This window comes from Cyprinodon variegatus, unplaced genomic scaffold (assembly GCF_000732505.1).
Source record: "Cyprinodon variegatus isolate N-32 unplaced genomic scaffold, C_variegatus-1.0 Scaffold112, whole genome shotgun sequence".
Lineage (NCBI taxonomy): Eukaryota > Metazoa > Chordata > Actinopteri > Cyprinodontiformes > Cyprinodontidae > Cyprinodon > Cyprinodon variegatus.
The window spans coordinates 905,504-920,686 of NW_015150565.1; the positions used below are offsets into that span (position 1 = coordinate 905,504).

General features: G+C 36.5%; 1 protein-coding gene across 2 annotated transcripts; it reads left to right on the forward strand.

Annotated features, from left to right (window-relative positions):
* Nucleotides 1-600: 600 nt before the first annotated feature.
* Nucleotides 601-15,125, forward strand: vps45 (vacuolar protein sorting 45 homolog (S. cerevisiae)). 2 transcript variants are annotated; one of them, XM_015375005.1, is made up of 16 exons: nt 601-849; nt 3,026-3,160; nt 3,253-3,313; nt 3,412-3,491; nt 4,615-4,683; nt 5,209-5,250; nt 5,590-5,727; nt 6,570-6,680; nt 8,686-8,820; nt 11,989-12,102; nt 12,170-12,337; nt 12,429-12,587; nt 12,701-12,808; nt 12,942-13,063; nt 13,220-13,351; nt 14,540-15,125. In XM_015375005.1, the coding sequence occupies exons 1-16, from the start codon at nt 757-759 to the stop codon at nt 14,619-14,621; spliced, it is 1,749 nt and encodes a 582-aa protein (XP_015230491.1). In that variant the 5' UTR covers nt 601-756; the 3' UTR covers nt 14,622-15,125. The 2 variants fall into 2 exon arrangements, with proteins under 2 accessions (XP_015230491.1, XP_015230492.1); XM_015375006.1 differs by lacking the exon at nt 5,209-5,250 and having other exon boundaries at nt 14,540-15,124.
* Nucleotides 15,126-15,183: the final 58 nt, after the last annotated feature.

The following is a 15,183-nucleotide window of genomic DNA, read 5'->3' on the forward strand; positions in this document are numbered from 1 at the left end:
TAGGAGTGGCCTCTTCATTGTCCATATTTAAATCCAATTAATATCCCATGAGGTGACCTTTACCACCAAGTTCATGCTTGAAAACACTCCAGAGTGGCTAAATTGAACCTTTCGTCCATGGGAGGGGTCACCGTTCCTCCCCAGGGATGTAAAAGGCTTACTGTTAGTCATAACAGATGTTGTCCCAACCAAAACTTAAGTTATGTGAGTCAATTATGTTCACTTAGGGGAAGGTTGGTTTCAAGCTTTTTCTCAGTAGCTACATAATAATTTAAAAGTATGTAATTTATAGGAATAGATAGGGTTTTAACAATTAAATGTGTGTGATGATCTGAAATATAAGTTATATGTGTGCAAATACATACATTTGTAAAAGGGCAACAGCATAAACATTGAACAATTTCTTTTAAATAGGCATCAACCATCTATTTATTTAGTTAGAGATAGAGATAGGTAGCAGATATGTAAAGAAAGATGTAACGATTGAGACAATAAACCTCTGGTTATGCATCCAGCATTCAATATGTTTATTCCACCAGTGCGTCTATCTGAAGAAAAAAAAACAAAATACGTAGAACGTCATTACGTCAGAGACCCGGAAGAAGACTGTACTGGTGTCACAAGAGCCCAGCTGATACTTCTTCATATCAAAAAGCGAGCACAATAAGCTTCCAGAACTTGTGCTCCTGCTATCTAACAGCGGATTTAGTCGTTGTTTGTTGGTCTGTGTCTGTTTCGTGTCACAGCGTCGCCATCATGAACGTGACGCTCGCGGTGAAGCAGTACATCTCCAAGATGATCGAGAGCAGTGGGCCCGGAATGAAGGTTCTGCTCATGGACAAAGAGACGGTGAGAAGCTGGTTCGGTACATGTGTGCTGCCGTTTTATCATTTTGCTATTAAAACGCCGTTTTTATTTATGTTTGTAGCAGTACGGTGCTATCACTCAATAGCATTAGCAAGCGACAATAAGCACTAATCTGGTTGGATGTGGTGTTTCTGCTGATTTGTTTTGGTATTTGAAGATGTTAAAGATGTTGTGATTCATATGCTCCTTACCTGCATCCCCCTTTCTCCCCTCTTCAGCTTTCCTCTGATGGTGGTCTAAATCTTATTCTATACTAGTTAAGCTACCACTTTGTTTCACCGTTATTATCAGGTGCATTGTTAGTTTTTTAAGCATGCATACTATGGAGTAATATAACAGTATGTGTCTGAATTTGTAAATAAAAGTCAAGTATGTAACAAAATGTCTCCTTGAACCCCAATCGCCAGATGGCCGCTCACACTGAGCCTGGTTCTGCTGGAGGTTTCTTCCTGTTAAAAGGGAGTTTTTCCTCTCCACTGTCGCTACAAGCATGCTTAGTGTGAGGGATTGCATTTGAGTCAATGAGTTGATGCAATCAACGGGTTTCCTTAAAAACCTTACTTTGAATCAATTTGACTTGTATGATCTGGTGAACTGTAAAGTGCCTTGAGATGACTTGTGTTGTTAATTGGCGCTATAGAAATAAACTGAGTTGAATTGAATTAAAAAGTCAATATTAAATGTAGGGTTTAATTTTTTGTTGTCAATTCTTAGATTTTTTTTTTAACTAAAAAAAGACAATAAATTTAATAAAAGGGGAGTGGTTGCTTAGTGGTTAGGGTATTGTGCTTGGGATCCAGAGGTTCTGAGTTCCAGTCCTGCTTCCGAAGACCGTTACCCTGAGTAAAGACCCTTAAACCCACACTGCTCCCCGGGCGCAGCACAACGGCAGCCCACTGCTCCCTAAGGGGATGAATTCAACGCAGATTAATTTCCGTTGTACTTGTGACAGTGTAGTGACAATAAAAAGCTGGATTAAAAAAGATAGATGTGACATTAGATCTGTGGGAATACAAGTTTAAGATTTTTTTTAATACAAATAAGGAAGTCACAAAATTGCAACAATACAAGTACAAATCACAGTTTTATAAGTACAGCTCGCAAATGTATGAGTAAGAATCGCACGGTTAGAGGTATGAAAGCTCAGATTTGTAAATCGTACTTGAAAATTTATAATTTTTCTTTGTAAATTTGAGATTCTTACTTCCGTTGTTGTAACTTTCTAACACGTATTCATAACTTTTAAACTTGTTTTCCCACAGCTTTGATGTCCCATGTATCTATGAGTTGACAAAAAGGAACAAATACAAATCCTACATTTATGATTGGCTTTCTTTTACAAATTCAGACGTCTGCAGATACAATTTTATTACACAGCTATACAGCTATTCCAACCCATACGTACTGGCTGCACGTTTATTTTATTTAGTCACTTCAAACTGGAGTTCATTTTTCCACCTGTTTTCTGTGTTCCCAGGGTGAATTGTGGCAAATTGGAGAAATAGCTTCTTACTGTTTCATTTTCTGTTCTTGTATTGTGAACTGATTTAAGGAATGCACTAGTTTTCCGGATAGTTTTCCAATTTAGTTGTTTTTTTTTAAATAATCTCTTTCCTCTGAGGCCTTCACATGTATCCGCACTAGGGTTAAGCTCCACACAGGTGGAATCTATTCATTCATTTATTGACCTATGGAGGCTCTTATTCGGTTTGAGGTATTATATAAAAGTCTGAAAACAAATGTTGGTCACTATGTATCATTGTGATGTCTATGGATTCTTAAGCCCCCAAAATATAATCTCCTGGCAGATTTCCCCCTCCCCATCCCCCTGTCTAACTCATTTCAGCCTCTACTTTCTGGGAGCTCACTGTTTCTTATGGAATATATTTAATTAAAATTGATATAGTGAAGCATTACTGCACCAATAAATTGACCACAGAACCTCTATTTTTACTGCAGACGGGTCTAATCCTCAAGAAAAAGATTCAACCACTTTAACCCTGTTGAGAAAAATGGCATGAGGAAAAATAATCAAATATTAGAGGTTTTAAGGGTTGATTTCTTCCGTCTTGACACACAGGATAGTTTTATGAATATTTGCTGCGTTGATGAAGCTCAGCATGGGAGCATAAAGCTGAACATGTTTTTGTTTTTTCAGACCAGCATAGTCAGCGTGGTGTACACCCAGTCTGAGATCCTGCAGAAGGAAGTTTACCTGTTCGAACGTATTGACTCTCAGAACAGAGACAGCATGAAGCACCTGAAGGCCATCTGCTTCCTTCGTCCAACTAAGGTACCCAAACGAGGCTCGTCTATGAATCTGTGAAGAGGAGCCTTAAGTTATTAAAAAGGGGATAGAAACATTTGTTTCTCTGTTTCCCATAGGAAAATGTGCAGCATCTAATTCAGGAACTGAGAAGACCAAAGTACAGTGTCTACTTCATATGTACGTTACTTTAAGATTAGTATAATGGAGTCAAAGATGTAGGAACATTTATTTGTATTTTCTGTAACCTCTTATCTGTAAATGCTTGTCTGTTTCAGACTTCAGTAATGTGATCAGTAAGAGTGAGATCAAAGCTCTGGCTGAGGCAGACGAACAGGAGGTGGTGGCTGAAGTCCAGGTGAGATCTGGAGAGATCATTCTTGGGATTTTGTGTTCCTCAGTTCCTTTTCCATCCTCTTTGAAAAATGTGTCCTTAATCTGTGCCTCTTCTAATTCAGATCGGATTTAACAAAAATATACCGGAAATTTTTACAATTTTATTCTTTTAGCTATGCTTTTTTTTGCAGCCCTGCACCTTATAGCATTTCATTTTTTTATATGCACCACCCTAAGTGGCAAAACATTCAACATTTTCAGCATCCTTTATGATCGTAGTGTGTTGAAACCCTGCATGAATTACAGCTGTTACTGGTGTTTTTATGAAAGGAAATCTAACATTAGCTTTTTCCTGATGATCAGTATGGGCTTTGGATGGGCAGCCTTTGTGTTTTAAGACCGTTGCTCTGTTTAAAAACATTTTGATAACCATTACCAGGAAAATTTTTCTAATCATTGGAAAAATATTGTCTTTACATTAGACTTTTCTCAGGGTTTATGCTTAACATTTTACTATTTTCTCCAACTGTCTGTAATTGTTTTGATTAACTGTGCTCTGATAACCTTCACTGCCTTTCTGCAGGGTTTAAGTTAGTGGGAGGAACTTTTGTCTAACCAGAACGGGGCAGAACATCGATCTGGAAGGGCAGCTACCATTGTCTCGCTCTCTCTTTGCAAAGGAGGAGCATTTAGCATCTTAGCATCTATCTCCTTTATTTAACTGGATTGCATAGTTTAATACTTTTTTTGTTCTATTTTGACTCTGGATTGCTGCTGTCCTTATAAATCAGAGTAAATTTAGTATTTGGCTTCTTTTTCTCATAATCTCTCTGTAATACTTAGCAGTTCAGTTCCCATTGTGTGTTTTCTTGGTTTTTAAGCTCCTTACTCACCCCTTCATCATTACCCGTGGGGTTCGTCACTTAGTGTCGTAACCAATGAGGATATTGCTTGAAATTAAATTAACTTTAGAGATGAAAACTTTATCCTACAAATAGAAGTAAGCTCTTCCTGTGTGTAATAATTATGACTATATCTGAAACATATGGTTGTTAGATTCCAAATAATCCAAGGATTTTGGGAAAAGCTGTGTTTGAATAAAGAAAAAAATGTAAAAGTATTTTTTATTTTATGTTTTTCTCCAGGAGTTTTATGGAGACTTCATCGCTGTGAATCCTCACCTGTTTTCCCTAAACCTGCAGGGTGTCTCTCGGGTAAGAAAGATGGAAGCTCTTTGGTTTCTAACAATACGGAAAACCTGAACCTCTAAATATTTATCATAAAAACATTAATAGATACAGTAAAAGGATGACAAAAAAAGGTAAATGACTAATTCTAAAATAAGACGATAACACTGGTGCAGTGATAAAGAGATGCTGTTTCTGTTCTGTGTGGGGAAAAATGGATAAATGTCAGAAAAGATGTTCTGTTGACCTTAAAAATCAGAGCTAATTCAGATAGACGGCTGACAGAACAACTATTAAAGTTCAGTTTGCTGCATCATCGCTGTTTGGCTTCAGAACAGACCCTTCTTTTTCATCATAAGTGCCTGCAGTTTGTCTTTGAGAATTCCAGCTGGATAAAAGGCGGGTCTGTCTCAGCCACAATATATACAAAGACAGACTGCTATTAGAGAGTTATACGTCTAACAATGGTTGGATACGTTGGGCCATCTCTTCATTTGAAGGTTTTTTGTTTGTTCCTCATGTTTACTTTCATCGCCTTTGTGTCTCGACTAGAGACGCACAGATCAGGTTATTTCCGGCCGAAACCGTTCTCCGGTAGGTGTGACCTGGTGACTCTGATTTACTTCTTTTAGGAAAATAATACCTTAAATGGATTAAACTTCTCTGCCAGTTCTTTGGTAGAGATAGATGTTTGAATCAAACCATTTATGCAAAACTCTGGATGAAGTGCATCATAACATCTGCTGGTGATCTGCTTAAAGATGGAAAATGGTTGGAGTTCTTCCTTTTGATTTATTTAACAAATTCGGTAAAACGATGGACTCTGATCAGTGCTTGATTGGTGGATGACCTACTAAACCCTGGGCTGGTGGTGGTGGTGGGGGTACTGTCTGATTGATGCCTCTCTAAGGAACGGTGTTTTTTTGTATTTAGGGTCGGAGCTGGGAACCCTCCATGTTGTCCCGCTGCACTCAGGGTTTGACCTCCGTCCTGCTCGCCCTGAAGAAATGTCCAATGATCCGCTACCAGCTGTCCTCTGACATGGCCAGACGTCTTGCAGAAAGTGTCAAGGTTTCCACCCCCACCTATTACCGTTAATGTTCCTCAGTCTTTCCTGGAGCCCAAAGTTAGCAACACTAGGTCTAGGAGTTTCTACACAATTTTTGTGCACATCCAAAAACAACCACAGACTAAAAACTAAACCCTCGAAACAAGCAAAATAAGTTGCACAGCCTATGCAGAGATGTCCTGCATACCTAAAATTAACACTCACTTAAAAAGCACAAAGTTAGATTTATTTACAGCTTAAAAATCTGAAAAGTGTGGAAAAATAATACCTGCTGAAAAAGTCTTAAATATTCATCAAATAAAGGATTCTGTTAATTTGGTTTTGAAATATGTTCTTTACTCCTAATACAGGTTTGTGCAACTTATTCATTTCATTTTCTACATTACTAATAGAGATTTAAAAGATAAATGCACCTAGAAATAAAAAAGTTTATTTTTTTTCTGATTTATTTATTTTTTTTTTTATAAATTATTAACTGGGATATTAACAAACAAGCAAACAAATAAGACCAATACAAGTCAAACTGCCTTATTACCTATATTAGTCAGTGAAAATATATTGAAAAAGCTAATCTGAAATAAAATTAATAAATATGAAACCCTTATTTTTTGTAATAATCATATTATTTATTTAGGTGAAATACTTCAAGGAAGCAAGAATGATCCAATCATTTTTTTCTGACCCTTACCTGATATATATATTTTATGATAAACACAGAAAAGATTCAGGTTTTATCCTAATAAATAACATGAATAATATCATAAAGGCTCATATTAACATGTTGCTTCTTTAAAAATGAGATTCTGACAATTCTTAATTCTCTAAAATATCTTTCTGCTCTTAGCAAATCATCACTAAGGAGTACGAGCTGTTTGACTTCAGGAAGACTGAAGTTCCTCCTCTGCTGTTGATCCTTGACCGCAGCGACGACGCCATCACGCCTCTGCTCAACCAGGTGACCAATCACAGAGCCACAATCACCTCCAATATGATACCTTAGGGTTTTTTTTTTCATTTTCTTGTGATGATTAGTTGTTTTTCAAATACAATTCCAGTTTCAATGAAGTTTGTAAGTAAGTAGAATATAAATAAAATGAGAATAGGATGCTTTGCAAATCTTTTTCAACCTATAAGCAATTTAACATACTGAAAAGTTCAGGTATTTAATGTTCAAACTGATAAACTTTGAACAAAGATTCACTCATTTGGAAATGGATGCTCACAACATGATGCTAAATAGCTGGAATGGTGTCGCCAAAAGAATGGGAAAGTTTAAGAGAAAATATTAAAACCATTGACTGCTTCAACAGGAAAATCACAAAAAAGTTATTGACGCAAAAGGAAAGAGGGAGGTTCACCACTTTATGCTCTGCGTAATAAAATAGTCCAACAGGTTAAACAGCTTTTCTCTACATATAAATTTAAGTAATTTCATAATTTGTTGTTCATAATATCGGCAATAGATTCAGAGAAGGTGGAGAAATCATTATAGGTGAGAAGTAACTGTAAAAAAACTGGCATTAAAAGGCTGTGACCTTTGAACCCTCAGGATGCTTTGCATTAAATAACATCAGTCTGTGACAGATATCACTAATTTGTGATGTTTACTCATAAATTTATGATTCTTACTTGTAAGTTTTTAATTTTTATTTCTTCCATCTTCGGAAATGTACGATTCTGACCTGTAAATCTGCCAACTGTGCTCATAACCGTCTGATTTTTACTCAGAAAGTTGGGATTCATATTCATAAATTCGTACATTTATGATTTGTCCTTTTATTTTTTTGCAAAGCTGTAAACGCCTAACTCTTATTCATAACTTGTATTCCCACAGATCTGTTGTCCCGTTCATCTACACCTATGATTTAATGACAGTCATCTTTCCGTATTTCAGCACACTACTGTCAAATAACACGATTTGTTCCTTTGTCTTTAACTGTGAATTTATAAACTACCATGCTCAGTGAATGGCCATACATGGTAAACTCCCAGAAACACTGACTCTGCTCCCAAACTCCTGAAATAGATCGACCCGACTGGGCTCTATGGTCTGAGTGATATCATAGACATTATGTGATCCAAGCTAAGGAGAATAAAAGGACTAACCAGTGTTTGTTACAGCAGGATCATGCCAAGCTGCTCTCTGCACGTTGGTTGGCCATTCAGGCCCAACCCGTCTCCCACTCTAAATCTGTGTTGCACAATTAAGAACAGAATACAACCAGAGATTTAATGAAACAATTTCCTGTTTTAAGCAAAAATGAGAAAGAGGTCTGCCTGCACGGGTTCATCAGTTAACTGGTTAAGGTGATGAAACAGCAGTTTTTGGAGGTTAGAGGTTGTTGTGAGTGAATATTTGTGCATAAATGATAAAGCTGATCAGTTTGAACCTTAAATTTGTTATGATAAAGCATCTGCTGCTGGTTGATCTACTTTTATGTTAACTATTTACCTTTAAAGTCACATCCCAACATTTATTTTGTTTATTTTTATACTTAGCAACTCTAAAAGCAGCCTTTTCTTCATCATTATATCAAGATAATTTGTTCATGAAGAGATATTTTGATACATAAGCTCTGAGAGGAATCTACGACTTTTTCATTTTTTTTAAACCAATATTTCAATATTAAAATCTACAAAAAAGCAGCTTGTTGATTTGAATTGCATATCTGAAAAAAATGTTGTTTAGTCCCACAGCTTCTTAATACTTTCTTGCAATTTTAAAACGATGTTAACTATAATATTGGAATGAGGATTGAAATGTTCAGATTTTTTTTACAGGTCTTTGTTCTTTAAAGTGAAATGTATTAATGTAATTATGCTAGTTAGTAAAAAAAAATAAAAAAATCCCAATTTGCTTTGTTTAAAATGTAAAAACTGAAGATGAAATGAGCCGTGTTGGATGGAGGTTTGTATGTGTGAAGGATGTTCTGCTCATGAGATGTTGTTGTGTCTCTCAGTGGACGTATCAGGCGATGGTCCACGAGATGCTCGGTCTGAACAACAACCGGATCGACCTTTCCAGAGTCCCAGGAATCAGCAAAGACCTGAGGGAGGTGGTGCTGTCAGCGGAAAATGATGAGTTTTATGCTAATGTGAGTACTAGAAACAAACAGCAAAGAATGGCTTTCAACCATAAATGTATCCTAACTGACTTCAGATGGGACGAATTTACTCTGTGACTGGTTGCTTCTGACTAATAACACACCCAGGCTGATTGATTTAGGTCTGGTTTACAACATAAAGCTGGATGGGAACATTATTTGACATTTTTGAAATTCATACACCAGCAGATCTCTCTGGTTGCAAACAAAGCTTTTCTGTCAGACTAACGCATCTGCTGTCGCGTTACTTTATATTTTTGTGTTTTACTGTTTTGTTTTTGCTCAGTTTGTTGATAAATAAAGCCCTTAGTGTATATTTACAAAAAAAAATGTGCACGGGGTAAACAAGGAAGTAATGTAGCTAAGCTAGTTAGCACATCCCAGCAAAGTCCAGAAGAAAAGTCCAACATCCAGTGGAAGAAAAACACCAAAAACATTTAGCATGAATGGCGCTCAAACAGGCTTTTAACTAGGATTTCTTCATAGGGTGTACACCTTGGTGTATCACATCTTTAGCGGTCCTTGGGTATCCTTCCCCTGAAAAATGTGTAATTTAGACTCTCTGATAGACTATTTCCTGCATTATGAGCTGGAATGCAGCTAATTTTTTTTTGTCTTTGTTACAACACTATGTTTGTCCTCATTATGGGAAGTATGTGTGCTGTACTAGAGGTGGAAACTTCCTAAGGAAGACATGAGATCATTTTGAGGTACAACATTATGTTTCTCCAAAAAAGTTAAAAACCATCCACTTGAATTTGTTTCCAAGTTTGAACAAGTTTCGCTTCCCATGCCGGAAGTTTTTTTTAAATTGAAAAAGCTTCCTGGATTTGAAGCGAAACGCCAAAGTGCTCTGGATAGTTTCTTAACTTTTTTGGAATGCCTATGACCTGGTTGACTGAGAATCTTTACCAAAAATATTATGTTTTATAGGTTAATTCAAACAATCGGAAAGTGTAATGCTATGTTAGAATCGTACGTGCATTCCGCATCAAAAAAGCATCTGCTGCTTTATTTTTGATGTTTTTACACAGGTCCGATGTGTACAGATGCGTCTACAGCTTGTGCTGCTCCTGTTTTCAGTGGCAGAGAGCGGCTTTGCTATATTTGCTCTGCTATGCTGGTAAAAAGTAGTTTTATTATATTTTTATTGTGAGAAAATCCACCTCAAACATTAACTGTGCTGTCAGTTCTCAAGATTACGATCCTGCTTTAAAATGTTATTTCGCTGTTCAGCTGCCTCAGGCCGGGTCGCCCCCTAAGGGAATTTTTCCTACTCTTTGTCGCGGCTGGAAGTAGATGTTAGCGTTTTTTGAGGTATACGGCACAAACTGCAAGCACCAGAATAATAAAAGCGAACATTTCTCCATTAGGTTTCGACATTTTAAGTTAATTTAGGCGTTAATAAACGCTCCGCATCAGGAACACTGTCTGACTCCCTGCCAGCTCCAGATCAGCTTCTCTGATTGGTTGATGTGGCACGTCAAGCCTATAAAATGTAATTTTTCCAGCTCTGCTGCTTGTGAATTTTGAACATTTGAGCGTGGTTTCCATTGGAAAAACATGTCGTAAAAATGTGTCTTTGTTTTTTTTGGTAAAGGGCTTACAATGTACGGCTGTACGCATTGCTAGCTGAAAGCCTGTGCTTAAATTCAATATGAAAGCTGGTGTTAAATGAAGCAGGGGCTAAAACTGTGCAGGCATTCAGTTATGGCTGCAAAGTTGATGGATGTCAGAGTAAATGTCATTATTGTCAATTATAATAGTCACAGCAATGCTCTTTGTCTCTACAGTTTTAGGACAAACAACATTATAAATTGATTGATTGATTCTTACTTGTAAGCTTTTACAAATAAGAACCAATGCCTTAATGCTTTGTGCCTGTTTGGGTTTGTTAGGAACCTTTGCCATGATGTTTCTAGGAAGGATCCAATAGGTTATCAAAGCTTCAAACAGAAACTGATAAAAGCATAAAGAGTTTTTCTGTCAGCTTGCTTATATAGGACATTTTATATGCAGGTCTATATATTCTGATATTTTTTTTTTAGTCTTATGTCGGACGGATTTCTGATATTAGTATTTAATCAAGATATTCCTAGGTCTTGGCGACTTAGACCAGGGTTTGATTGTGAACAAAAATCAGACGGTTGTTCTTTATCCTCTTGTTTTGGTTTTTAAAAAGCTGCATGTAATGCACCTCTTTCTTCTCTTTCATGTGTATTTAAGTATTGAATTGTGTGAATTTTATGTTACTATTGTTGCAAGCAAAGAACATGTTTTACCAGTTGGAAATTTGAAAAAAAAAAAGTTGAAGATTGAAATTAAAATTTGAAATAATACAATCCAGCAATAAAAGCCTTTAAAACTGTTTAAATAGAAAAAGGGTTTTGACACTAATTTTGCTATTTTCTCAAATTTTTTTTTTCAAATTTATTTTTACATTTTTATTACATTTAGTTACAATTTCATTGTATTATTTTCTTACTGATTATATATATTTTTTTTACTTTACTATATATTTTTATTCTTTCTACAGATTTTTTGTTTATCCGATTAATATTTGTGATTTCAGTTCTTATCCATTTTCTGTTTGTTTCCATTCTTCCTTTCCGTTTCACAGATCATATTCTCTTCACCTCGAGAGTTTTAGAAGGTTGGAGAAAATTGAAAATATTACATCTGTGAAAAAAATGACATAAATAAAACTTGGGGAAAAAAATTAAATTCTAAGACTAAATCGGAAAAATAAATCAGAGAAAACAAAGCCGTATTTTGATGAAATTTTATTTATTCATTTATTTATTTATTTTTATTTTTTTTACAATTTTCGGTTTACAAAATGTTTTTATTATTATTATTATTATTATTATTATTATTATTATTATTTACTTTTCTATGTTTATTCACAAACTATGTTCTCTCCTGCAACAATAATGGAACAAAATTCCCTCCATAGTCTGAAGAACAGTAGGAAATTTCAGCCAAGTTATAAAGGTTTTTCTGCTTGTAGGGTACAAATAAAGAATTTGGTTTGAGCAATTCTGAAGCTAATTATCTGAAATTATGATTTAACATTTTATAACGTGTCTAAACAAACTGTTTTTGTTGTGTTGCTCTTGCTGGTGTTTTCAGTTACATTTTTCCTCCTTCCAACTTTAGAACCTCTACCTGAATTTTGGGGAAATTGGAACCAACATTAAAAACTTGATGGAAGATTTCCAGAAGAAGAAACCTAAAGGACAGCAGAAGCTGGAGTCCATTGCTGACATGAAGGTTGGTCAGTGGATCAATCATTATTTTAAGAATGAATGTAGACGTTTGATTTCTTCGTCTCCCGCAGGCGTTTGTGGATAACTACCCCCAATTTAAGAAGATGTCAGGAACCGTTTCCAAGCATGTGACGGTGGTAGGGGAGCTGTCCCGGCTGGTGGCAGAGCGGCAGCTGATGGAGGTGTCAGAGGTGGAGCAGGAGCTGGCCTGTCAGAATGATCACTCTAGCGCTCAGCAGGTAACGCTGCTGATTACTCACTTTCTTTACCATCTCTAAATCTAAACCATTTCCCAAAAACTACATGAAGTTCAGACATGTTTTCTCTCAGAATGTGCGAAGGCTACTGCAGAATCCTCGTGTCTCAGAGCTGGACGCGGTCCGTCTCGTCATGCTCTATGCTTTGAGATATGAGCGCCACAGCAGCAGCATCCTGACATCTTTAATAGAGGAGCTGAGCAGGAGGGGAGTGTCTGAACGTTACCGCAGGGTAATCAAAGCACCTGATGTTAAACTAAGCATACGTTCATGCTTTCCTTTTGTCGCTGGGTGGCAGCAAAAGTCTAAGGGAGCTAAAAATGTCATTGCTGATCTTTGTCGCAGATGGTTCAGTCGGTTGTGGAGTACGGTGGGAAGAGAATCAGAGGAAGTGACCTCATCACACCCACAGATGCTGTTGCTATCACCAAACAGTTCTTCAAAGGACTTAAGGTATAAAAGCACATTAAAGCAATATATTTTATGTTTCTAACTTTTTGAAATTAACCTGAAGAAGCATAAATTTTTATTATACCATAATACAGTGATTAGCGAAAAACATGCATTTATTAATCTGTTTTCTCAGGGTGTAGAAAACGTGTATACACAACATCAGCCTCTGCTGCATGAAACTCTGGATCAGCTGATTAAAGGTCGACTCAAAGACAGTCAGTTCCCATACCTGGGGGCCAGCAGCCTCAGAGACAGGTAACACACTGAAAAACTGCATTCCTTAGATAAATCACTTTCTCTGATATACTCGTCACATTGTGGGTTATATAATTCAGGGCTTTAATAATTAAAGTTAATGCAGATTATAAGATATCTCTCTCTGGAAAGTCACGTTATGAAAATATTTTCCAGGCCTCAAGACATTATGGTGTTCCTGATCGGTGGAGCCACATATGAAGAAGCTTTGACTGTTTACAACCTGAACCGTAATACCCCCGGGGTTCGGATCGTCCTGGGAGGAAGTGCAATCCACAACACTAAGAGGTGTCGGATGTTTATGTGATGTTTGCTTTTAGTTCGATAGATTCACTTCTGCAAGTAAAAAACCGAAGACTCGAACACTCATCCTTGTGGAACTCCAGAAATCAATTTAGTTCCAATCCAATGTTATCTGTTAAGCACTTATAAAACAACTACAGCTGACCAAAGTGCTGTAGTAAGACATCACAAATAAGACAAAACAGCTCAAAGAATAACAGTCACACAATCAAAGCAATAAAATCCGATGAATACAACGATGAAATAAAATAAAGCCCACTGTCTTGCTAGGTGTCAAAAGGTGGCTTTTTACAAGACAGTCAGAGAAGAGGCCTGTCTGATGTACTGAGGCAGGTCATTTCAGAGCTTTGGAGCTGCAACGGTGAAAGCGCGGTCCCCTCTGAGCTTCCACTTAGTTTAGGGCTCTCACAGGAGCAGCTGACCGGGTGACCTAAAAGAGAGTTGAGCGAGTAAAAGCTCATTGAAGTACTTCAGTTATTAACTTAATAATCAATCAAAAGCAGAACGACTTCAGATTTTCCTATCTTAGTTATTTTATTTGTGAACCAGGAACTCTATGAAAGAAACAGTTTTAGTTCTAGAAGTAATGGATTTGTTGTGAAATATTTTTTTTTTCAGTCTCACAACAAATCCATCTTGAAAGACTCCCCCTAATACGTCCATCTCCTAACAACCAGCGAGTCGGACCAATGACATGCCGGCAGTATTTTTTGGGGCGGGACATGTAGGAATGATGACAGTCAGAAGGGACTTGCCGGTGCATTAAAAATTTGGAGGACTCACCTGTCGATGCCACAATTGACTTGGTTTTAGCTAAAATAGCGAAAATTTCTTGTTTAAAAAAGGAGCAAAGAGAAGCATTTTGTGCATTTGTAAATGGAAAAGATGTCTGTGCTTTTCTTTTGACAGGATATGGAAAAAGTTGGATTAATCAGCTCTCTCCACTAGTTGTGAAAACACTCAGGAAGATTGGCTAAAAGTGCATTATCATATGATCGGAATTAGATTTTCTTGTTTTTGCTTGAAAAATGACCTAATATAATAAAAACACTGATTTTTATATATTTCGATATACAGAAAAGAAAGTACATTTAAAATGAAACATTAAAATTTTTTTTTGTTTAATTTGATGTAAAAACTGTAATCTAATCATACTTTTTCTGTTTTCAACAGTTTCCTAGAAGAGGTGATGTTGGCGACGGGTCACAGTGGCGATAGAGCGCAGGGAAGTGCTCGCCATTCCACCAGGCGATGAACATCGGCTCAACAACCTCTTGTTGAATAAACTGCATCATTCCCTCCAGTTGTTTATTTCTGTATTTAAGTGAACTTTCACACATCTGTAGAGTTTTCTGGATATTCTTTTTTTTTTTTTTAGATCCCAACAGGCTTTTATTTAATATCATCTTCTTCTAAGGTCAGTCAGAGAAGTTTAACATTAAACAGCATTTAGGCTCCGTGTTGTTTTCAGGTAGCTCTGTCTTTATCAGTACACTAAACCCATAGTTGGTATCCATCTCCTTGATTTTATCTTATTAAATTTTCATGAATAATTACATCACATGAAATGGTCAATTATTACTTCTTATTATAAACATGCAACATTAGAAAGAAATGTTTCAGAGTTCAGGAAGGATGACGAAAGACCCCCTAATTCTAGCTGCTTTTATGGAAAATGAAAATATTGAACTTTTCAGAGTCACAATGCCGATGGAAAACAAATTTTTATTGGTGGAGTCTTTCTTTTTTTGCACTAGTTTAATTTTTTATGTCAATCCAACATTTCAAAAAATTGACACGATAATGAAAATCATGAC